At 39.9% G+C, this 25,634-nt stretch overlaps 2 protein-coding genes across 4 annotated transcripts; one reads left to right on the top strand and one right to left on the bottom strand.

Moving 5' to 3' along the window:
• Window positions 1-233: 233 nt before the first annotated feature.
• On the bottom strand, window positions 234-14,262 carry dync1li2 (dynein, cytoplasmic 1, light intermediate chain 2). 3 transcript variants are annotated; one of them, XM_006780305.3, is made up of 13 exons: window positions 14,091-14,262; window positions 13,267-13,340; window positions 12,718-12,834; window positions 12,355-12,585; window positions 8,734-8,897; window positions 7,390-7,483; window positions 7,098-7,233; window positions 6,855-6,966; window positions 6,673-6,732; window positions 6,075-6,119; window positions 5,133-5,250; window positions 4,384-4,512; window positions 234-3,565 (listed from the first exon to the last, which is right to left on the bottom strand). In XM_006780305.3, the coding sequence occupies exons 1-13, from the start codon at window positions 14,174-14,176 to the stop codon at window positions 3,549-3,551; spliced, it is 1,383 nt and encodes a 460-aa protein (XP_006780368.1). In that variant the 5' UTR covers window positions 14,177-14,262; the 3' UTR covers window positions 234-3,548. The 3 variants fall into 3 exon arrangements, with proteins under 3 accessions (XP_006780368.1, XP_006780367.1, XP_035771267.1); XM_006780304.3 differs by having other exon boundaries at window positions 234-3,570; XM_035915374.2 differs by lacking the exon at window positions 14,091-14,262 and adding an exon at window positions 13,475-13,936 and having other exon boundaries at window positions 234-3,570.
• Window positions 14,263-19,998: 5,736 nt separating this feature from the next.
• Window positions 19,999-24,634, top strand: si:dkey-56m19.5 (uncharacterized). The gene is made up of 2 exons (XM_006780306.3): window positions 19,999-20,208; window positions 22,489-24,634. The coding sequence occupies exon 2, from the start codon at window positions 22,497-22,499 to the stop codon at window positions 24,066-24,068; it is 1,572 nt and encodes a 523-aa protein (XP_006780369.2). The 5' UTR covers window positions 19,999-20,208; window positions 22,489-22,496; the 3' UTR covers window positions 24,069-24,634.
• Window positions 24,635-25,634: the final 1,000 nt, after the last annotated feature.

Consider the following 25,634-nt stretch of genomic DNA (forward strand, 5'->3'; position numbering starts at 1 on the left):
ATTTATTTTTGTTCCCTTATTGTCGAGGATCAAGAAAGCAAATTTTCCAATGCCAAAAAAATAAATTAAAAAAATAGAAAATAATTACATTCTTATAATATAGGGTTAGGATTAGGGGTATGTAGACCTCACAGGTTGATGTGTGTGACTTAAAGTTGTAACCGTTGCTTTCTCATCACACACAACTCTAATCAAATGTTGTACAAACAGACACACTCACACAGAAGCCAACAGAAGTTTGGATTCTTGGTTTTATTGAAGCCAGGGGTCTGATAAACATTTTCCTTATCTTTGTCGGCATAATAAGCTAGAATCCGCATGGCAGCTTGAAGGCTACAGAATTTGTGTTACAGACATACAATCAAGCTTCAGAATTATCCCAGGGCACAAAAGTGCAGCCAGCCATGTGCTTACAATGTTTTGATATCCTGAATACAAAAGGACTGGAAGCAGAAGCTCATAGTCTCGTATAGATGTAGACTGTCGATAGTGGTCGAAGGCAATTCAGTTAGGATGAGAAGAGGACGTTGCTTTCCACTGAATTTGTGTACGAGAAGAAAACAAAAATCCATCTTGGGAGCAAAAAGTAATCCAAGTCCAACTTTCAAGCACAAGCAGCAAGAGAGCACTTCATTCCACTCAGCTAAATGCCAAACTTAACAAGTGTGGCCATATTGTTGACAAATTACAGTTCAAACTTCTTTTAAACATAAGTGTGATATGACAAATCTCTGTATTCTGAAACAAAATGACAAATCATGACCAAAAATGCCAAATGTGCAAACAAATGGGGGTTTATCTGCTGTAGTTTATCTACAGTGAAAGCTGTACTGGCAGCAATTGTTAGAGGATTTGTATTAGTTACAATATTGCCAGCAGAAATGTGTTATTCCATAGTTAACCACAAGGGGCCCATTTAACAACATCAGCAGCAAAATGGCATTTTCTCTGTGCATGTTAACATCTTGTTTCCTTCTTAAACGAGGCAAGGCAAAAAGAAAAAGATGCACTCTGCATCTGCAGCTGTAGCAACAGTGTCCAAAGAAAAGTGCTTATTCCAAAATGCGGCCGTGCTGCTCCTGGCTGTCCCGAAATTGTGCTTCATCCACGTCGGCAACGGGCCCTCGAGTGTACGGTTCCCCCCAACCAGTCACAAAAACAAAGCAAAGTAAAAACAATAAGAGCTTCATTTTGTTCAAAGTAAACCCAGAACTGCTGTGTTGAATCACTGTGACAATGCACGAAGCAGACGGTACACTGCTATTCCCTTACAGAGCGAATGTTTGAACAAAAAACCTGCTGACAGTGTGTTCAAAGACCGGTTTCAACATCCAAAACACAATTATGGTACGCCCCCCTTCTGTCTGCTGAAACTCCAGACACGGCTTAATACAGAAAGACATTTCTACCATTTTACAGGGTGTTACTTTAAAAAAAAAAAGTTATAGGCCAGTCTGAGGTTTGGAATGCAAGGGCTCTATGCAAGAGTTGGACAAAAGAAACAAACAAAAAAAGGCCGCTGGTTAATCTTATGGATGACTACAAATGCAGATAATATGCATCTTTGGTTCTGTTCCAATTCACTCCAGTTTTCATTTTTCTTTTTTGGCTATTTGTAGCAAATAGCTGCTCTCCTATCACTTGCCATTCATTCTGCAAAAGTTACTGAAATACACCATCCATGGGATTAAGTAGGGCCTTGTATAGAGATTTAAGAATGAAAATGTACATTTCATTTTGATTATGGTATCATGAAACCATAAATATTATACAGACAATTTGATATGGTACAGTATAATTTTTGATAAAAAAAAAAAAAAAAAAAGCATAGAAATGACACAAGACATTTAAGCAACCCTTTAAGGACACACAAATTAATTAGGAGCTTTCCCGTGAAGGCAGGGTGCCTGTTGTGATAAACTGTTAGCTGTACATTGAAGGCAAAGGTTGTCATCTTAAATGGGCACTAAAAAGGGCCGGAAAAAACAAAAGACCTGATCTCAAAAACAAAAAAAAACAACCAAAACAACAACAGGTTTTCTACAGGGATGAGCTTCTACAGCTACTTCACGTAGAAACTGGGAATGTTTAAACTGACATGCAAAACACAGCGAGAGCAAAACATGTGAGACCAGAGGACGACAGTGGTGTCTAACACTGAATGTTAGAAAATCTCATTTTGTTCAAACCACAGCAGATAATTTTGTGTGTGCCTGTGTGCTTTGGCTGCAAATGAGTGGTTTCAACCACAGTAAGTCTGGGGGACCCAAAGGTTCCATCGTGTGGTTCCTTCTCAGTATCGGCAGCCTTAGTTTTTATGAAGGCATTCAATCTATAAACATTATGAACTAGGCCACAGAAATCATATTTCTGAAGAATAGAAGCGACCACAGGCTTGTTGTACATTTAAAAAAAAAAAAAAGTAAAACAAAATAAATTATTTGGATGACGAGAAATTGATAAAAACCTTTGAACCGATGGTGCTACAAGTGCGTTTCCTCCTGCGCAGACAAGCACCTCTACTATGACACAAACAGCTAACTGTGCGAGGCACTTAGGAGTTATAGTAGGAAAGATGCTGCCCCATCCCCTCCCCCAAATATACACACCTGTAGCTAAAGAAGCAATTCTGCTGCGACCTCTAACTTCTTGTCAAATCCCAACCATTTTATTCAAAGAAGCTATCTTAAGAATTTGGACAAAAAAGCGCTTTATACAAAATCAAGTTAACCTGAATAATTTTTTTTTGTATTCATATTTACAGAATCCTTCGAGATGACTAGGGCGACTGATATGCTATCCGCTAACTGAACATGTCATATTAGTGTCATGGTGTCAGTGGCATTTTTACATGTTACGATGAGCCTTTTCTTTAAACCGATAAATGGTGCACAACATGAAATAAAAAGGAGGAGGTTTGTATAAATACATCAGTATCATATCCAACATTTTTTTGTAAATATTACATATGCTTGCAAGTATTTGAATTTATTAATGAATATATTTAAATACTTTTCCAAATGCAACCAAATTCCTTCAGTATGACAAGCGAAACCAGAGGAACCAGTATATTGCCACTCTTAAACCTATGAGTAGAGTGTATGAGCCCAGAATCTGGGGGGCCTTCAGCCCAGCAGGTCAGGCTGACTGCCAGGGAGTGTGCACACATTTCCCTAAACTTACAAAATAACATTTACAGTGGAAGAGAGGATAGAAAAAGCCAAGCCTTCAGCACTTATTTCATTAACACCTCCATTTACGTTCTCTTTCTCTTCTCATCTCCACTCCCTCTCCAACCTTCTGATAGCCTTTGAATCTCATTCAGTGAAACCACTGTGTGCTGACTGATACAGGCGTTAGGAATTTGGTCAATTTTTTTTGTTTTGTTTTTTTATGCTCACATGTACATATATTTTTCCAGAGTATTAAGTGGACGATGCAGCTGTTTTTGTTGCCTTCACGCTTCGTTCTCTGTCTGCGGTGGTATGTTGTTAGCTGAAACCATGGAGTCTTGCTTGCGAGTCATCCGGTCCAACTCAGCCTGGACATCAGTCAAACCCGGCTTCTGCCCTTGGAAAAAAAGACAGGAGACAAAGCCCAAAAGTAATCTCCTGTAGCTTCTGCGCCTGCTCATAAAAACAGCTTTCTATGGCAAGCAAATGGATGGATGGATGGGGTTTGAATGGTGATGCGTTCCCATGCTGGAGGTTGGTGGCTTGCTGCCACAGTTAACACGCACACATGCAAAACTAATCATCAGACAAAAGGAACATGCATTATCCTGTTGCAGAGATGTTAACACTGCTCAGCGCTGGAACAAAGAGTACATGTTAGTGTTCTCAGGCAGAGATGAGTTATGCAATCATTTCTCTCATGTTTCACGGGGTACAATCAAGCTATCGCACAGCCAATATTTGACTTTGTTACATTTAATATAACAAAGAAAAAAATGTTACTTAAGTTTAAAAAAAGATGAATTAATAGAGCTCAAAAGCAGCAGGACAAGGTATGGTGTGAGTGAGATGCAGTTATGATGGGTGGGATGATAAATACAGGCCTGCCACAAGTTTCCTCAGCTGTCAGAAGTTCAGTCTAAGAGGACAACTTTTTTCTCCTGCTTTAACCTTCTCACTCAGGCTGTAGAGATAAATCTCCAGACAGCAAAATGGTCCACAGTCTCTAACAAGTGTTTGCAATGATAGGATGTGCGTGCACTCTGTGTGTTACAGAGTGCACGCACTCTGTAACACACAGCATCCTATAATCCTTACTGCTTTGGTAAGAGATCAACTGCTAACCTATGAGAGAGAAGGGGTTAAATAATCGGCAACTTCTGTTTTTCACTGAGATCAGAGGTGAAAGCACTGGAATTAGAGGTTGTACCTGTTTTCTTGGCAGAGCCTTGCACTCCAGCTCCCACTGCTCCAGCTCCTGGGCTCCCAGGGGCTCCAGTCTTTTTACTCAACAGACTGTTGAAGAAGTTAGCCAGCACTCCCTCATTGGCAGCTCCCGCTGTAGGAGAAATGAGAGAGGGGGTGGTGGTGGTGGGGGTGGTAAGGGAACTTGTTTATAAACATACACATATAATCCACTTTGTTTTTCCCCCCCAAAATAAGTCTTTCTTGTGTAATTGAAGACAAAAGCTTCTCACTGCCCATCACTGAGGGGTGTTTGGCATCAATATGGGAACTATTTATCTTTCTTTTCAAACAAAATATTCTACAATATTTTATTTTGAAAGAGTTATGTTCCTACAAACCAAGAAAAAAAACCTATTAAATATAGTTAATAGACTGATATAAAAAAATTAGAATACACTAAACCCTGACTGTATATATAATAATGGGAAATGTGTGACCTGCACAGTTCCACTATTGTGGGAATTCTTGTAGTGTTACCTCTAGAGGGCAGTACTTCACAACTTGCTCAATGTTCATACAGCAAAAGCATAAGTAAAAATCTGTTCTTTTTCTTTGATTTCAAATAATATGGATGACAAAAGAGAATCTTCAACACCCTTTCTATCTCAAAAGTGAGTCCACATAACAAAACATTAGAAATTAGGGTGTACTGAAATGTAAAGTGTGATTCTCATTAATTGGCATTTGAAATTGTATTCCTTTCAAACATACGTTTCATGTTAGGGTCAGGCTTCTTGACAGAGGCCATTGGTGAGCCACTGGTTACGGCTGTCGGTCCGGCACGGCCTGCGGGCCGTGGAGACCCTGAGGCTGTCCGTCCTGGAGACTCCTAAAACACAGGAACCAGAATAAGGCTACGTTCACACTGCAGGCGAAAGCGCATCAAATCCGATTTTTTTGACCCTATGCGACCCATATCCGATCATGCTATGACAGTGTGAACGGCGCAAATCCGATATTTTCAAATCCGATCTGGGTCACTTTCGTATGTGGTACTGAATCCGATACATATCCGATGTTTTAGAAAGCGACTGCTGTTTGAACGGTCATGTCGCATTAAATCCGTCTTTTACGTCACCGACACAAGACAGACGCTAATTATTAGCGCCGGAGAAGACATCGTGAACGCTTCCTGGCCATCCCGTGTATTTGTCAGTGAAACTGTTGGGAAGACAACGTTGGAGAAACGTGAACATTTTATTTATACTGTATAATCTGCAACTATCCTTTGAAGCACTGCTCCTCTAAAACAGCAATAAGGATAATTATTAGGTTATTTACATTATTATGTAAATAACAAAATAACTTAAAGCAAAAATTGGGAAACGTAAAGTCCGAAGTCTTTATATTAACGGCCATCTGTCAAACAATATTGGTCTAAACAGAGCGCGTTGTGTGTGAAGTCTTCTTTTGCGCATGCGGGCCGCTTTGAGCGTTCACACTAGAGTGCGTTTGCTGTCGCATTTTATTTGTAGTGTGAACGAGCAGACCAAAAAATTGGATTTGATCAAAAAATCGGAATTGAGCATTAAGACCTGCAGTGTGAACGTAGCCTAAAAGTGTGGCCACAAACAAAAGCAGCTCACGTTTTTCTATCCAGAGAAAAAAAAATACAAATTAAATTTCACATTTGAGGAACCTTAAGACACTTACTGTTGCTCCTCTTGTTGGTGTGGCTGGCTGCTTTGCTAATAAAGACTAAAAAAGAAAAGCTTGAGTTAGATGCAATTACTGTTATATTACTAGTAAAACAACAGGTTTTCCCTATCCTTTATTTTCAGGTAACATATTTTGATACAACTTCTTTCATTCTGAAAATATCAAAGACAAATGTATGCAAGAAAACTGTGACAAATAAATAAATAAAGGGGGCATTTAGTGCAGTAGAAGGAACTTAAAGCACTGGGCAATACTAAACTGCAACTTCAGTTACGTTTTTTTAAAATTGTCTTCCTGGTTTATTTTTTTTTCACAAAATAGGAAGTGAGGGTAATGTTTCATATCATGTGACAGTTTCAGATCAGCACGGCTGCAGTATAAAACACTCTTTAACAGTTAAAGCAGCAGATCACCACAAATACGTTAGAAAGGACGGATCCTTTTTTTTTTTTTTACCAGTGAAAGATATTTGACCTGATTTTGAGATCCTGCTTAGATCAAAATCAGAAACTAAAAAACAACAAACAAACGCATATCAAGCTCACTGGCTGGTGACAGAAATCATGATAAATGGGGAGAAGGCCACATCTACCTGCTGCTTCATCAAGAAAACCTGCTCATCCTCTGCATTTATCTCTTTGTCATGAACCAGCTGTTAAGAAGAGCAAAGGAAACAAGAATGCCATTAAAAAGGAGAAGAACAGAGCAAAAAGCTCTGGAATACTACTGCATTTTTGTAACTTTTACATTTGGTCAATATTTGCATTTTTATACCTTTCGTACTGGAGGCTTTGTGATAAAATCTTCAAATGGATCTTCTGGTCTGACTGTTGTGAAGTTTTCGTGCAAAATACCAATTTTCTTCTCGTTATCCCATCCGGATGGACTAAAGAGAAGGAAAAGATTTTTAAATTGTTGTTCAAAAAGATCTGAAGACAGATGCCAGAACAAACTGTTTGCCAACAATATGACAAACAAGTTTTAATATTTGGGACAAGGTTGGCTAGTTTTACTTACATGAACACTGCATCCTTCTCCACCACTAAGGCAGGTGTGACGAACTGAAAGTCATACAGTTTATGTACTATATATTTGTAAAGCAGATCCAGGTTCTTCTCCTCTTTGACTGAGGTATAGATCAGACCTGCTCCATCTGTTCAGTTAAGTTAAGGCAGCAGTTGTTGGGTTAGTGTCATATATGGTAAATTGATATTAAGCCACATACAGAAATTCAAGGTATGGCAGAGTTCAAGAGTAAAAAAAAATTTTAATTAAATTAAAAAAAGACATGCATTAAAAACAAGGATACAATGTAAGCAAAATCGCCTGATGTGGGACTGGATGAAGTCAAAGTGCTCGTCTCTGTAGTCGTGCTCCTTCTCTAGTACGCTGACTGCATCACACTTAAGAATTGAAGCAAAAATTATTGATATAAGGAAAGAAATAGAAGATTTTAGTGGCAGACAATTAAAACTAAATAACACACTGGTTTTTAAAGTTAGTCAACCATTTGGCCAGCCGTCTAATCTGCGATAACAGATATCTGAGGGACAGATAACTGAGCAGAGTAGAGTGGTACACTCCTGTAAATGTAGGCGAACTTCTTGTTTCATAACCTTTACTCTGAGAGTTGGAGATGTTGTGGGTTGGAGAAGAAAAGACATTTTGAATCTTTTGAAATATCTTTGCGATATCGAACAGACATTTTATCCAGATTTAGTAGTTTTTTCTCTGACAATAGCTATTCAGAGGCCCCAATGATAAAAAAAAAAAAATTCAATTAATATATAAAAAAAGGCACATTCCCCATGTTCCAGCCACAGCTAGCATGTGAAGCTCTGCTGATACCTTGTGCTTTTCAGCACCCGTCTTTGCCTAGAGGATTAACAGGCAAGTATAATGGTAACTTTTTATTAGTAAATACTGCCTCACAAAGCACAGCATAAAAGTAAGAACAGATAAATGCATCAGTGGGGATGGTCTCCACATGGGATTTTAGGCCAAATATGCTTACTAGTGTGGGAATTCAATCACATAGAACAGCTGGAAGAACATATCAGGGTGTTAAAGAAGGTTTCCTTTGTCTGTTTATGGCAGACGACTCAGTCTCAAATAGAAGGAGCTATTGATCTCCTGGCTGTTATACAAAAAGCCAGTTTAGAAAATCTATAGATCACGAACACAGGTGGCTACAAACAAAAATCATGGCAGCAGCCAAGGACAGGATGCTTCTGGCATTATCTAGAGATTGTCCAAAATAGCTTAACCTAAAACAGGTATCCTTAGACTTTTCTGAGGACACAGTTAAATTATCAGCATGTTAAGAAGCTCCTGAGTGAAATGCATCCATGCCCTCAACAGAAATCAAAGCCTCGCTGGGGAAATAGATTGTACGGTAAGTTTAACTCCCAAAACTGAAACTGTAGAGGTACAGACACGCAACAAGTAGCTTTTTAGATGACCAGCAGCTGTTCCTTCTTGTGTAGTAAAAGAAACAACAATGTTGTAATACATTACCAAGATTAATTATCATTAAGATTCCAAGTTTTGGCTCTGTTACATCTCAGAAACAAGTACTTCTAAAAAGCTTTTTATAGCAACATTTGTAAACGGTTTCAAATGTGACATTCTGGTAGGTTTAAGAGGTTTTTACCTTTGTGCAAACTATTAGCACTGGAATGCCCAGGTTGTGCGTGAGTGTGTTTTCCCCTAGTGGTAACACTACGTCCTCATCCTCTCCTGCTGTTGGGGCTCGTCTCTGTGGGGAGGATGGGGTGGCATCCTCTGGTTCTGTGTACTCTTGGAAGGCTTTTATCACTAGAAGACAAAATAAAGGGGGAAAAAGGGTAAATTCAGTGTATTAGTGAACGCAAAGCTCCAGATCTATAGAAATAAAGAAAATGAGTTCAGTATTCAGTGTCTCGACCCACTGTTTTTATTTTTTTTTCCTTTTCATTCTCCTCGCCTGGCATCTAGCACTTCAGCACTGACAAAAAAAGCCCTAAAATATAAACAACACTAAGGTGACAAATGTGGTCTGACCTCAGGGACTCTGTAGCACTGACAGCATTTTATAGGTGCACATTATCTTTGCTTGTAACTTTGGAAAGAGCAATGAGCCACTTGCAGCTTCTTCAGCACTATAAACTTTGTTTTATAGCACAGTTTTAATTGTTGTGCAAGGCCTCAAACTGTGTTCCTCAGATTAGATCATAGAGTCAACACAAATAAAGCTTCTTAGTGGTATATCAGGATAAGACTATGTCTGCCCAGTGACAGTCTAAATTTAAATGTTCACACAAGTAGTCACTACCGTGTATACATTGTGTAGCATCACAGAAAGAAAATTACAATGTTACATTTCCAGTTAAATAACATGCCTTGTTCAAAGACAGAAAAAGACATCCTTTATTTTCCTGTTGTGCTGATCCCAGCTGTCCAGACATTTACAAAGCTGCAGTGTGAAGAGTGGGGTGGGGGTTTATGCAGGAAGCCATGGCCTATTTCCTCAAAAGCTAAAGCCAGATTGACTTGGTGTTTAGAGTCAAGCCCTTTACTTTCTGGCAAAGAATTTTATACAGGGGATGAGAACTGGTCTGAAAAGCTACGAGAACCCTTCTTAAGATGCACAACTGCACAAATACAGTACGTATGCACAAAAAGTTCATAGGCCAAATGGGACTACCAAAGGATCCAAACATTCCAAAATGTAGTAAATTTATTGAAAAAGACCTGATCACACACTGGTCAAAGCAATGATGAATGCTGTTCACATTATGCTTGGCCTATACTAGAAGACTTTGAAAAGATAGATTCAAGCCTCAAACCCCTAATGCTTTCATATATAAAGACAATGTTTTTTTTTAAGTCTGAGTTTTAAAGGCATAGATAAGATAAGACAAAATAAAAGACAGCAATACTAAACATTTTGATTTTATCAGAACACAGGAAAGACAAAAAAGGACTGAATTAAGGCAGTTTCAAGTTTATGACAACCATGCATGCAACACCCGAGACACACACACACACACACACACATACACACACACTTAAAAGTTATTTGGTACAACTGATTAAGGCTGAGAATATTATAAGTAAATGGAAAGTAAAAATATATTACTTTGGGCAGCATGTACAGAAACATGAAATTTTGCAATGATTTCAAAACAGCAACATTTAATGCTGAAAGGAGAGGTGATTGGTGGACTGTCACTTTAAAATAAAAACATTAAAGAGACAGACTTTGCCCTACTAAGACCTACTTATCTGTTCCACAAACAAGGGTGAGGTCAAAATGCATCAGCGGTCTTCATTAAGGACTTTTCAAATACTTTGTGTGTACTACATTTTAAGTACTGCAAAAGCACCAGTCAGTATATATTCTTTCTAAATTCAAAGGTATACACTTGATGTCAGTAAACTTCAGCTAAAAATAAAGTAGTCTTATGGCCAGACTAATTTCACCTAATAACATTTGGTCTTGGATGCTATTGTTAAGTCAAACTAAACTTCTACAATGCTCTTCAACTGTTTATTAGATACAAAAACTGCCTCAAAAAATAATTACTGCAACTGCAGATAAACAAGCCTATTACTAACAGAAGTCATGGACACAAATAGTTTTCCATTCAACGAGCGGTAGAGAAGCAGTAGGTTTATCCTGCTACTTGGTTTGAGATGATTCCAGCAGCCAGCCTACTTTATTTACAGCAGAACAGAGCACGAGTCAGAACGTCCAGCCCACTGAATTTTGAGTTACGTCCCTTCCTGTCCCTGACGCTGCTGTAAGAGGGGAGGAAACCATGATGCAAGATGACTGCAAGACTCCCTGGACAAAAGCCACTCACACACTTCCAGTCTGTCGGTCTGACTCTCAGTCAAACACTCATGGTCACACGTTTAAAATCTGACTAGTCCTCACCATCTGCTATTTACATTATCGTTTACATGCCAGAAGATCCTTTATTTCGGTGAGAGGCCTTGGCTAAATTGGACAGGGATCATCAAAAATGAAATGTTAAGAGAAGTCTGACAAACAGAAGTCAGTCACCCAAAACGGACCAAATAACACCACCAACAACAACAACAGTAGTCACAAAACAGCAATCCACAGAGGGTATGAGGTCTACATTCCAGGTAGGAAAGCTTTCTGCTACATTATATCAGCCAATTGTAATTTTATTCCAATACAACTACTCAGAGCGAAAGCAAACTTAACATGTGGGCTAACTGAAAGTCATTAAACCAATTATTAGTGGACAAAATGACAGAAAGCAATTCAGTGCGCTTTAGTCATCAGTTATTGAGCAGCTTCTCTTTTCTTTTTCACACGTTTTTCAGCAGACAAGGCTACTTGTGTTGGCATGTTACACAGTGACAATCTCTCTGAACCTGTGCTGTCAAACTCATCTAGCATATAACCAGTTTTACTTCTCTGTCCAATCTCTTTTGGCACTTTTAAGAGCAAAAGCAGCAGGCAATGTTTGGGAGCTGACAAGAACATTGAGCAAACCCTGGAGGCTGAAATAAACTTATCTGAATACCAACAATCTTTCCACATACAAAAGAAGCGTTCATAAGCATGAGATGCCCCAATTCTAAAATTAACAGGAGAACAACATCTGAGTGCATCACAGTCATTGATCTGCAGAACTTGCCTCCAGCAAGAGCACACAGCTGAGGATCATGGGCCTCTCTGATGATGACCTGGAATCCACCTCAGCAAAGTGTAATAACATACAGTCCTTGCCTTCGATGCTATACAGCAACCAATCAGCAAGGAGTCCAGCAGTTATTATGTAACACTCCCATTGCATCCACCATGGGATGCTTTAGGCACATTTGTTTTTTTCCTTTACGTTTTCGCCTTAAAGAGTCAGTTCAAGTCAGATTTTTGCATTTTGATATATGAAGGAAAATGACCAGATTATAACAAATCGCCATTTCAATAGGAGGATCTGCTTCAACAAAACAGAGATCTATTTGGAGATATGCTAGTTATTGATATTTTAACAATCTGAATGTGTCTTTTGAAATGCTCAACCATGACCGATGCCAGCTACTTGACCAAAATGTACACATTTCTAACGCTGAGGTTTCAGGGGATGTTAGTTTTTCACTCTATAAGCTACGTGCATGAATGCAGGTATGAATGTAAAGCTAGATCAACAAGAGTGTGTGTGTGTGGGGTGAGGTGGGGTGGGGTGTTCTAAATACAAGCCTTGCATTTATTATTGCTGTATATGCATTTATTATTGGTGTATATGTAACTTACTCTTCTGCTCCATTTCTCTCATGTTCTCAGGAGGAATCTTGAGCTTGTCCACATGGTCGCGCAGGACACTGGCCCACTTCTGCAGCGACTCCATAATGGTCCAAGGTCGTGACATATCCACAACAAACACAGCTAGACAGTCAGGTAGCGACTGAGCAGTAACAGCAAACTTAAGAAGGCCTTTGTGGTATAGGTCCCCATCCAGGATCCACACATTACAGCGTGTAAGGTCTGCAAGAAGAAAGTAAAATGCTAGTTAAACACAAGCACTAATAATAATCAGTTTTAAGGTGGAATTATTTTATAAAGGTTCCTGCAGATTAATGACAGAGACCACATTCAAGGTTCATCAGTGAATCTCACCATCCCTGTCCTCATCGTGGACACTTAAGTACAGATACTCCAGTCCCCTCCCCTTCTTGTTGTGCTCAGCTCCTTGAAGTTTGGCCATGAGTGTCGTCTTTCCTGAACCATCCTCACCTGCAAAATATTTTATTCATAATACAGATAAATAGATTATATTCGTGTTATTTTTAAACAACAAATTATATGACATAAAAAAAATGCACTAATGCATTTCCGTTTCTTTCAAGAAGGATATCTAGACTTTCCACAATGTACACTCTCTCACACAAACCTGCCTGATGAGAAGCAGCATTTCTCACATTTTCAGAGGGCCTGTTCGAATAAATATGACCCCACCCAAGAAGAATACCCTATATTCTTCTGTTTATTATGTCTGTCTTTAGTTCAAACCTCAGCCCGGGTTGGGGGTTAAGCACCTCAAAGTGCAATTCAGAAACGTGCAATCATTAGATTTTGCAGCTGCTTTGCCCTCTTCTACCTCTCAGGGTTGACCAGCACAAATAAACTGCAGAAACTTCAATTTTCACACATGTAACCAATACTCACCAAATATCAGGATATTTTTTCCTGAAGGCAATTTTGAACTCGATCTAGTTGAAACTTCACTCAGTATTGAGGACCTACAGATAAGAAAAAGACAGGTAGATTTTAGTATACAAGTCACACTGACTGTGATCAGACTGACAGCAGCTCCTCATCTCAGAGCAGTCAAACGTGGTGTCAAAACTGTTAACCGGTAACTAGTTGGACACACCTTAACTTCATTGATTACGATCACTTTTTGACTCTTTGAGCCGGTCCAGTGATGACTCCAAGACAGCACAGAAACAGGAAATGATAATTCGTTTCCATTGACCGGTACGACAGAATTAAGTAGCTCAATCCTGAATCCATGAATTTACCGACGAGCAACTGTTATCTAAAGACGCTATCATGTGTTTTTTTTTTGCATTTCTCTTTAAGTTAACGGGTTTCTAACGTTTACGTTACTATTAGCTTACTGTATCCTGCATCAAGACGCTAACTAGTATTTAGCTCTTATCTTGACATAAACTATCAAGGTACTAGTTATTTGAATGGCGCCCTGGAAAGTGTCTAGCGTTCACTGTATTAGTAAAACGCCTCTCCTAGGTAACTACAAGGCAGTGTTAGCTTAACATCAGGAGGAGCAGCAGCAAACCCGCTAGCTGATGTTAGCTGATCTGCTAACAGACTGACCGCTCAGCTTCAGTTAGTGCTAACGTTGGTGCTAGCCGGGCCGGTGTTTGATAGGGAAAAACCGGCAGTGACAAAGCAGAACCATGGCGGCTGTGCTGTTCTAAGAAGGCCCTGCGGAAGCATGAAGTCGTTAAAAGAGTAGCAGGACTTGCCAAAGAGTTTGCCCTTCTTCCTCTTCGTTGTTGTTGTCTCCTGTCCCAGCTGCGCCCGGGAGCTGTTTCTCCAAAACGGGAGCCATCTTCTCTTTCTACAACCACAAAGGCAAGGCCCTGCTGCTTGGCCACCAGTAGCACCGCCTTCATCCGAGTGGCCAAGGGTGTGTTACATTCTTCGTCTGCCGCGGCCCGCCGGAACCCCGTGTTTCTCCTCTGCTATTTCACTTATTGTAATGTGCTTTTATTAATTTATTTAATATTTATTATTGATAAGGGCCGCCTTTATTGAATAAACTAAAACTTTTATTGATATATATGAGTGTAAAAAAGTTTGCACAGATCAGACTGTTTTTATGGCACTTACATGGGGTCAAAATATCTAGTTGTCCTTCTGGCCACGTTCCAGTAAGTGATGTAATGGCAGTTTTTTCTTTCTTTAAACAGCTGATGGAGAACATTGTGATATCAATAATTGACTCGGGGCAAACATTTTACTGGTTTCTGTCATTTACACTTACTATTCGGTGTTAATTTAACCTATAATTCCTCATTTTTAGCAACAAATGCATTATGAGTGTATATTTTAAAAATATATGTATTACTGATTTTACCGAAGTTTTAAAGTGAAAAGTGAAAATACAAGTTATACTATTTGACTGATCAGGGTTTTATTATCATTATTATTATTATTATTATTATTGTAAATACGTTTGTGTCCAACAATAGTGGTATTTAGCAGGTCTCCAGTAGATGATGCTATTGCTCAGAAATCCGTCTTCACCACGAGGTTATTACGGTTAACCAAAATGTAAAAATAAAACTAGATGTAGAAAACGGGCATTCCAGTTAACTAAAATAAAATAAACGCTAGAATTTCAGAAAAAGTAATAGATAAAATGAACTGAAACGGTTTTGCGATGTGATAAATTAACAAAATGAAATAACAACGTATAGTAATAGGATTTGTTAAATTAGAAAATAGTAAAATTTGTTATAAAAAAAGAGGCTTTGATGGACATGTTTACTGAGTTTTTAAAGGTCTCCAAGGCTCTAAGTTAACTGCTTTCAAAAATATTTTTGATTCAAACACCGATACTGATTTTCCAGTATCAGTATAGGTATTACAATAACACTGAAACTAATAAAAACTAAACTAAAACTAAACATTTTCAAACAGTTAAGCTACATTGAAAAATGGAAACTCACTATGGGAACTAACTTAATCTAAAATGAATTGAAACAACAAACAAAAACTAAATGAAATCTCTGTCTTCACTAACGCTTTGTTTGATTTATATGGTTACAATTGGGTCTAAAGGCCACAGCCACAGCACAAGGAGTGATCCAACAAAGGCTTAGATTGGGAAGGTTTTGTTGATCATTATTTATCCATCTGACATCCCAAAACTTAAATCAGTGGGTAGGAGAAGATGCTGTGTACTGTAAATGTGTACTCTCTTCCAAACTCCTGCAACTCTGAGGGACATCTTTACAAAAACCAGCCTGTCCCGAGGCTGCTACACCTGTACGTACAATCAGGTCTTGCAACAACTGGTGATCATCCTAGAAGGAAAGTGAACAACCACAAGTGTCTTCGCTCCCCCATTCCCTGGACCATCAAGCATCTGGTCATGGTCGTCTTCTCAGAAGATATTATAGTTCCTGTAAGTTAAAGTTGGAGAGGCAGATAAACTATGCTGAAACAATTAGCTTACCAAGGCATCCTTGTGGAGGTTGGGTGACATCACCCTTCAAGAGGTGTTGTTGGAAATAAATCAACAAAACACTCAGGATTGGAGGGTACCTACCTGACAACCCCAATGAAGTTGTTACCACTCTTCCACTAAAAATACCAGGCAATAAACAGAGCTGATGTTGTGGTCTGTAAAGACTATTAATGACCGTGGTGTTAAAAATCTTGAAATGTTGAAAGGCCTAAAGGGCTGCTCGGGCTTCCCTTTCAGTTGTATTATACTCACACCAAGCAGGAGGAAACTGGGTGACCATTGCCGAAGGAATCTTCCTGTAACAAAACAGCAGCAACTCCAACTCCACTAGAGTCAACAGACAGCTTGAATGGTGTGCCAAAGTCTGGAGCGGACAGAACGGGGGTGCTACAGAGGAGAGCTTTATGGTTTGACATGCCTCAAGCCACACTACAAGATACTGGTTTGGGTAGGCAAAGGCAAAGGCTGAACACAAAGAAGGACATGACACAGGTTTAGATCCTGATTAATACCATTTATTAATAAAATGTTGAACAACAAGGCTTTCTTTGTGAAAGACTAGAGAAAGGGAGTTTAGGAAGAAGCCACATAAATCAGCTCAGCCCGCATACTTCACAGGTCACTTGTTATCAAAGGAGATAACTGGATCTATGCCTTTAAGATCTATTATCTTTAAGGCATAGAGCTCACATGCACGTATGATTTAGAAAATAAAAATGCCAGAGTAACACATAACAGTATTTATCTAGAGTTTTTATTTATCTAGTTCTTACATATGAGCAATTCAGGATTGCCAAATAAGAATGTTTCAGTATCAGAATAGATGATTGTTCATAAAGCGCAGTAGTAGCCTGTTTGAATTTGTCATATGAGGAATAAAGCACCCCTTTGTATTAATCTGAATGGCTGAGGCATAACACTAAAACTCACTTACTCATAACTGACCCCATTTGTTGTCACGATCAAGGGTCTGTGACCCAGCGTTTTCAGTTTACGTTTTGAGTTCTTAAGTTATTCCTTTATTATGTTGAGTAATTGGATTATCTTTTGGTTGCCTTTAGTTTATGTATGTTTCACTTAGGTCTTCTGTGTTAGTCTGTCATGTTTCTTGTCTTCTTGGCCATGTTGTGAAGTTGTATTGTCATGTCTGCTTTCCATTCTGTTTCCTGTTTTATTTTGACGGTCTCTGTCCCATGTCAATGTAGTCAGCTTTGCTTCATTTGTCTCGTTATGTTTCATGTCCAGGTTTTTCATGTTGTTTCTTTACTTCACCCACTTTAGGTTAATGTCAGTTTTGCTTCAGTTTGCTTTGCCCTTTGTTTGTACCCTTTTTACCAGCCTCATTAAACGGCTCGCTTTTTGTTAATACCCAAGTTTTGGTTACACATTCCTTTTGTGTCTGCATTTTGGATCCTCTTTACAAATTCCTATAGTGTGCCACCGCATACTGTGACATTTGTATTACTATATCACTCAAACTATACCCTTTACTTACAGGGAGAGAATTACCTGTGATAACGTTTAACCAGTAACAACACTGATGACATTTTCACTTGGCAGAGCACAACAACACACCTTTGAAAAAAAAAAAGCACAGTGTGAACATGTACAGCACAGGCGTCACCTAACTTTGGTAAAATAATCTAGTTCCTTATTGGTGAAACACTATAGGGTGTCATAATGTCTGTGTGCCACACCCTCTGCTCGATAGCTCTCATTACAAGGTGAACTTTCTCTCAGGTATGTTTGGAGAGTTTCAGGTTTTGAGAGTTGAACTGCTCAACATACAAGGACACCTGACTATTCTGAAATGAACAAATATGTTTTTGTTTGTTTTATAGGTCAGAGTATTGACTGTTAATTTATGCATAGGAATGAAACTCTAATCTAATGAAAACCTGTCCAGAGTTTTCCCTCTCTTACTGAGCTGTGGCTTTTCGCACATTCCTTAGCACTCTTGAGTGGAGAGCTATTGACCCGTATCATGTTGTAGCTTCCAAACACCTGTTTCTTTATTTCTCTGTGTTTCTTTCATTTTTTCAGTCTAGCTCAGCTGAAGCAGGAGTTGCAGACAGATGAGCTCTGGACATTAACACAGAAAGTCTGGGTGATTTTCCCATATGTCTTTGAGTCCTGGCTATGTGGAGTAGAGTGGTTGGCTGGGATGGTGGTTATTCTCCAGGGAGTGCATTCCAGAGCTTTTGCATCATGTGAAAGTCAGCCTTTGCTGCCCCTTTGTCACTGTTTAGCTTTGCTGCCAGGAGGAAAAACAAACAAGATTGATTTTATTTTTGTAAAGCTTGAAAGCACAACTTCGTCCTATTTGGAACAAGTAGATGGGACAGAAGCTATTTTCAACTGCTCCTGTATTCACAAGGGGTCACCACAGATAGCTCTGCGTGTTTTATTTGCCAGATTTTCTTTTTCTTTTTACAGCTGATGCCCTTCCTGACCAAACCCCAAAGAGATTTGTGTCTCCTCCCGGGATCAGTGGCAGGATATATTTTACAAATTGTTCTGTCATCTCTTTGAAGAACTTGTAAAATACTCAAATGTCTGAGAAGATTGAGTACAGAACATAGATTTGCTAGGTATATTTCTGACAGTCGCATATGTTTAATTTAATTGTATAAATCTGTTGAAAGTCTATTGAATTTTTTATAAATTCTATTAAAATCTCATAAATGAGCAAATAGCTTTATAAATATCTGCATTAAATATTGTTTTAATTATGTGTCTCTGGCTGCAGATGCTGCCTTGTGCTATCAGCTTTTTTGCCAGGAGAGGGCGCTGTCTCCTAAATAATGTGGTCTGTCCTTTGAAAATCTACGTAAATCTATTTATTTAGAAAGCCGTTGAATTAAAGGATTAAAATAAGAGTAAAAGGGCAGAAAAACATATCTGGGATATCACATGCATCACTGAATAAATGCTGACGGATTTTCGGATGTTGTGGCAGTAGAAAAAGCCCAGTGGTACATGGGTTGATGCCACGTACATGAATTAGTTTAAATGAATGGAAATTCAGCCTCGGTATAGCCTAAACAGGACCTACTAACCCGTCTGGCTGCTTTTCAGATGATTTGTGATTAAATAGCAGGTTGGGGACTTTTGGATGATGCAATCAACATGGCAGCCGCATTTCGCATATGAGTGGTAATCCCTTTCTTTCAGTTTCAAGGAAAGAAAAAGTAAAGAGAAACGTGTTTGTCATAAAAAAACAAATCAAGTTTTTCTACATGTAATTCCTTCTGCACCAAAAGATGAGACTGTTTGGCCAAGCATGCTTAAGCAGTTTAATTTGATACAGTACTTTTTAAAACTGCTAATAGTGATTCAGTCCCCAGCTTTTGATTGATGTTGTTTTAGAAAAATTAAACTTCATTCTTAAGCCCCAATTTCACCTGACACCTGCGTCAGCATACCAGCGTGTCAGTGGCTGACAACATGTTTATCTGAACGGGTCATTTGATGAATTTGTTAAAGTCAGTCACACCAGGCTTGTCCCATTAACACTTAGAAGAAAGATAGCTAACAGACTCAGTGCTTCAGTGTATATTACAAAGTGTGGAGTGGACTTCTCGTACTCTCTATGTCCCCACATTATGGATGGATGGGTGGATTGGTGGGCGGATTTAGCCCACAGTGACATATGTGAATAATCATGTATCAACATTGCAGCACAACTCAAAAACACAGAGTTTTATGGATTCCATACTCTTGACCGTGTAGCCCTAAAAGTTGAGCTTATTTCTGTGATGTACAGTATAATTTGCTGACAAACTGGCAAAAGAAGAGCAGGGAGGATTCTTGCTGACAAAAAGACGGTAAAAAACATGAAAGAGTCCTTTTCCATGAAGTGTGTGTGAGTGTGTGTTGCGCTTAAGTGGTTTTACTGACACAAAGCTTTCTCATGCATAATTTATATTACACCCATACTTCTGTGAGGGGAGGTGGGCACTAACTTGATTTTTTAGAATTACTTTTTGGCTGAGGAAAAGCAGAGGATACACGCACCCTCACACACAAATGCAGTTTCTTAAAGTGTAATAAGCGATGGTCCGTTAATAATCATTCTTAACTTCCCAGATGGCTTTCTACAACAAATTCGCCAGAGTGGGTGTGCGAGGGAGGAGGGGTTAAAGACTGGGAGGGTGTAGATTGCAGACAGAGCGGTAGTGGGGTTGGCTGGATTGTGATATCGACAGATGTCTAGAAAATTGTGTGAGGGGCACTCGTCGGATAGTCTACAACACACGGACCCCAGGCTGCACCTCGGAGAGCAGGGGCGGAATCTGCAGCTGTCACTCCAAAAAGCCTTACCTCCATTACCACATCCAGCCACAGATTGCAAAAGAAGCCGAGCTGGTTACGCACTAGAAATACAGGTAAGTGTCGTCACAATGATTTTTAAAAAAAAAAAAAAGATTTCATTTTTTAAAATGTTTTATATTGAATTTCGAGCAGTGCGATGTTGTAAAAAAGAAAAAAAGAAAGAAAGAAAGAAAAAAAGAAAGAAAGAAAGGTCGTCCTACCTGTGATGAATCTAGTTTATCTGCTTTTATCATTCCTGCTGTGCTGCTTTTTTCTTTATTTTTATAAACTACAGCTGAAAATGTGTTTAATAAAGGGAAGACTTTTTTTGTTCTCAGTTGTTGAATCAGCGTCTTCCAGGCAAGTAGCGCTTTTTTAAAAGTAGGCCAGGCGGTTGAAATCCTTCTGCCATTATAACGAAACCGCAGAATAAAGTTGTTAGTGTGGACGCAGTCAACACATTGTTGTAAAGAATTTCGTATTTTTTTTGCACGCTTATGCGCGCGAGAGGCATTTTCAAAGCAGCTGGACACACAAAAAAGAAGAAGGGCAGAGCAGCTGAGGGAAGCGATGGGTGGGTGGCTTTGAAAAGGGGGGATGTATACCCCTCTATAGCCTTTATCCTTCAAATCTTCCAGCATAACGTTAAATCCACCTGGTTATAGCGACTAATTGAAGTCCGCACTAAAGTAGGTCCCGAGCCTGGGGTCGTCTTTTTTTTCCCTGTCAACTTTGTCCAAACCGTTACTTTTATCGGGATGTAACGCCTAGCGAGGAATCACAGTCCTTTGTTACCGGCCGGCACATGCTGCCGGTTACATGCACGCCTCCTTTATCTTCCCAGTGTTTTAGCGTGAAGAATTTTATCTACTTTTTGACCAACTGGAAAATTGGCTTTACACAGTAATAAACTGTTAGATTGGAATATTTCAGTGGTCTGAAATATGAAGTCTTCCCACATTATAAAATTTTGCTTTGTCTGACTGGGAGGCCCCGTGACACTGGGAACATGAATGGGCGAATTAAAAGAAATTAATAAATAAATATCCTCACGAACACGATCAGGCACATAATACAAGTAAGATACGAAGCGAGTGGAATAGATTAAAAAAAAAAATACAGTTTTTATTTTTTGTTGTTTTAATTGGAAGGTTTATAGAATCCAAATTGCTGTATTGGGTTGGCTCTCCGGTATGTGTCGCATCCTGTCGTTAATGCCCTCCTGCAGCACTATGGACAGTTCCCGGGTTGTTCGTACCTGTGCCAACATGCTTCACTGCAGGTGAAAACTCCAGCATGTGACAGTTTTGCAGACCAAACAATCAACCAACCAAACAAACAAGAACGCTGAACAGTATTTCTGCCTTATTAAATGAAAATGTTCCGTGTAAAAAAAATCTGTCTGTATCTTTAGTGGGAATCAGGGTGTTTAAGTACTCCACTCTTATGAATAATTTAGGCCTATATTCAGAAAGTCTGCAAGGTTTGCTGAAAACCAATTGCAGGGATAAGGCTGAACTCCCAGTTTTGCTTTAAGGAAGTTATGTGGCAATCATTACACTTCACTTCCTCCACAGTCAAAACATGATCACACGGAAGTACGTGTCTGTAACATATTTTCTGTACTGGCAGAATGACAGTTGTGGTTTGTGCTGAAAATCCACATTTCTCAGCTAGTTTAGATGAATGGACATAACTACAAACTCTGGGAGATTGCTGCCTGCACGCTGGGAAACTTATGACACTACTGAGGGAGAAATAGTTGCGCATCTACATCATAGATGTTCAACTCAGACTTGTGGGTTCACTTGGCGCTGATCCTCACCACGCATTCCTTAAAGGGTAGTGGGTCTGCTTGGTTGTCTGATCTCACTGAGGTTCCCATGCGCTGACATTGGTTTTCCAGACAAATTGCAAATGGCAGACATCATTTCCTAACTGAACTTCTGGTTTACTTTAACATAAGATACTTCTTTACTGAAATGAAAGTGTTTCTTCATTTACTTCTCCTTATATTCCCTCTAGTCATTTAAATGTAATTTCATTAAATTTAGAACATTATAGAACATTATATGCTTCTATTAGATCTAAGAAAAGCTTCAAAACTATGGCGTTTCTGCTTTCCGTGTATTTAGTCTAGACATACTAGATTATTTTCATCCATTTAGTGGAACGTTTTAGTTTGTATGGTTTCCTTGTGTGTGCAAGGACTTTTGATCCACAACCCAGGGATGGGGTCACATCAGGGGTACTGGGAACATGAACATATATTAGACTCCCCCTGAACATGAACGTAACATTTACGACTAAATAAAAAGGCCAAAAACCAATCAATTTCTTATTTTTTCCTCTAGGAAACATCATGGGAGGCAAGCTGAGCAAAAAAAGAAAAGGATATGATGTGAGCGATCCAAAAGACAAGAAGGATGAATCCCCTGCAACAGTTGCAAGTGCAGACAACTCTGCTAAAGGGGAAGGTGGAGCCCCGCCTACAGGAGAAGAGACAACAGCAGAGGCAGGCAACGTAGAAGACGAAAAGGCTGTGACAGCAGAGGCAGCGGTACCTCAAGAGTCAGAAGCACCTGAAAAATCTGAGAAGGAACCAGCGGCACAATCAGATTCCCCAGCTGTGGAAGAACCAGTAGCATCTACTGTTAAGGAACCAGTTGCAGAAGCAGCGCCAGAGGATGTAGCTCCAGTTGTAGAGGAGCCAGTCGTGGCAGTGGTGGAAGTAGCTCCAGTGAAAGAAGAACCAAGTGCAGAATCAAAGGAGCCAGCTCCAGAAAAAGAAGAAGCAACTGTAGTATTGGAACAAAGTGCAGCAGTACAAGAGCAAGCTCCAGAAGACCTTGCAGTGGCTGCTGTAGCAGAGAAACCTTCTGCCCCAACATCAGAAGAATCTGTGCCAGTCGAAGCTGAACCCAAGTCTGAAGAGGTCCACGAAGAAGAACCTGTTGCAGTTGCTGAATCGGTGTCAGAGGCCACCAAAGCGCCAGAGCCCATCCCAGAGACTGAGCCTGAAGCTACTGTGGAGGAGACCGTGGTCTCTGCAGCTGTCCCTGAGCCTAAACCGGTGGCTGAGCCAGCAGCTGAACCAGTGCTGGAGTCAGCCACAGAACCAGAGGAAGAGCCCAAGCAAGAGCCAGAGCAAGCAGCAGAGCCAGAGGCGGAGCCAGAGAAAGAAGAAGAGCCTGAGCAAGAACTGGAGCCAGAACTAAAACAGGAACCAGAGCCAGAGATTGTGGAGACAACAGAACCTGAGCCTGAAACAGAACAAGCCCAAGAGGCAGAGCTGGAACAAACATCAGAGCCAGGACCTGAGCAAGAGGCTGAGGCTTTGAAAGCTACAACAGAGGATCAAGTGGAAGAAACTGAAGCTGAGCCGGTTGTAGCCACTGACGTGAGTGAAGTGGCGACTGTGGGAGGAGACTCTTCTGATGTCACGGAGGCTACCGCAGAGGATACCCTCATTGATCAAGCTGCAAAAGAGGAATCTTTTACACCAGAAGCTCCCAGCACTGAGGTGCCAGATGAGCTCAAGGAAGCAGAACTTGTATCTGAGGTTGTCATCGCCTATGCGTGCGAAGCTGCTGTCGAATCTGAAAAGGCAGCTGAGCCCTCCGTGGAAGCAGTGCCTCAAGCAGAGCCGGAGGTGGAAAAGAAGTTGGAAAATGGAGATTTAAAGAGCCCCTCTGTTACCGAGGATGCAATTCCATCTGTGAATGGGGAGTGTAAAGATCCTGACACTGCCATGGCCACACAGGCAGAGGAATGTGTTAATGGGGGTGAAATGCCAGAGGAGATCCCTATCAAGGAGCCGAGTGACCTTGAACTGAAAAAGGACTTGAACCTGAGTGGGGATGGTCCAGAATTTCCTGATGCAGTCTCAGACATGGTGGATGGCCTGAGCACTGAGGTCACTCAAGAAGCTTAAAAGCAGGAAGCATCATTCAAATCAAGTATAATTCCCCCCGTGGTGCAAGAAAGCCGTCGAGGTATCACAAACACAGCTACGCTTTCTGAAATGCTGTAACCACTGCAATCTCTTTAGTGGCAACTCAGGCAAAAAGGATGCTTTCTCTTGAGTAACCAAAAACGAAGCCCAACCACTTGAGGATAGAGGGACACAGGGAGATATTTATAGTGAGATGGAAGTGCCGTGAAGAGACTGAAGTTTGGAATTCGAGTACAGAAAAGCAGTGAAGCTGGACAGCTTGGCAAAAAAAAAAAAAAAATACTGGACAGCAAAAACGACATTGTTCAGTAAAATAAAGGAATGTGTCTGTGTGTGTGAGGCCGATGAATATTACAAAGTGGCTTAATGGAAAATCTGTCATTATTAGTATATTATTTGATTTTAGAAACTCAAATATCCTTTCTATTACTATATGCAAAGACGTGATGTGTTTTGGCCTTTTATAGTAATGGTACCTGTAAGGATTGTTTAATTAAAACCAATTGTTCAGAATAGAGAATAAAAAGAGACTGTTTTAGTCTACAGTGATCTTCTTTTTCTTTCAAACGTTCTCTCAGCATCAAACGCATCTGAAGCCTTGGTTTACTAATATTAATTGTACTTTATGCTGTGACTCACATCATCCGTCATTCTTTTACTTAAAAAAAAAGTTTGATAACAAAGATTACGCTTGTGAATACGAGCCCATTTGGTTTGTGTGTCACAAAATCTACTTCGAATTCAAATCAGAGACTTTTTATGAATCATTTGCCTCAAAGGGAAATGTTCTAGAAATCCATTACATAATTTTATGCATTTTTTAAAAACATTCACTCTGGCCTGGTGGAAATGTTGTAATTTGCATTTGATTTTTAAATTTCTTTTAGGCTTGAGCAAGGCACTGACCCAACCAGCTCTATAAAAATCTATATTTGAATTGCAGTTTTGCTGCGTTTGCAATAGTAGCAGAGCATCAATATTTACACAACATCAAAAGCGTCCGTTCATTTAGGCTCCGCCTCTACAGGTCAGTGGGTTAGAGCTCAGTCGATTATTTATGTCCACACAGGGCAATGTCCTTTAGGTCACTAGCTGGTGGAATATTTTCAGTTATTGTATGCAACCTGCACGTCACAACTGAACAAACAAAATGAATCACCGCACACGGTCTATCTTCTGAGTTAACTGTTGCCTCTATCTCTCTGATGTCACCATGGCTTTTGCTGAGGCCATACCAGCACACCCAGCTAACATTTCACAGATCCATACCGGCAAAAGGGGAACTAAAGAAGGGGGGATGGGCAGGGATACTTGCAGGAGGCAGAGAAAGGGAAGAGGGGGAAGGGGAGGAGTGTTGTGGGATGAAAGCCATTGCTATCATGAAGGAAAAAAAATGGCATTCTCTGCTTTTTCAGTTTGTAGTTCACATATTAAAATGACCAAAACAATAAATTCAGGGCAGGGATAAATGTGCTTTGACACTTATCGGAGGCCTTCTTGTTGAAAGCTGCCCTCTCCTGCTGCTCACACTGCCACACCAGACAG

Source organism: Neolamprologus brichardi, chromosome 1 (genome assembly GCF_056152115.1).
Source record: "Neolamprologus brichardi isolate AB-2024 chromosome 1, ASM5615211v1, whole genome shotgun sequence".
Classification (NCBI taxonomy): Eukaryota; Metazoa; Chordata; class Actinopteri; order Cichliformes; family Cichlidae; genus Neolamprologus; species Neolamprologus brichardi.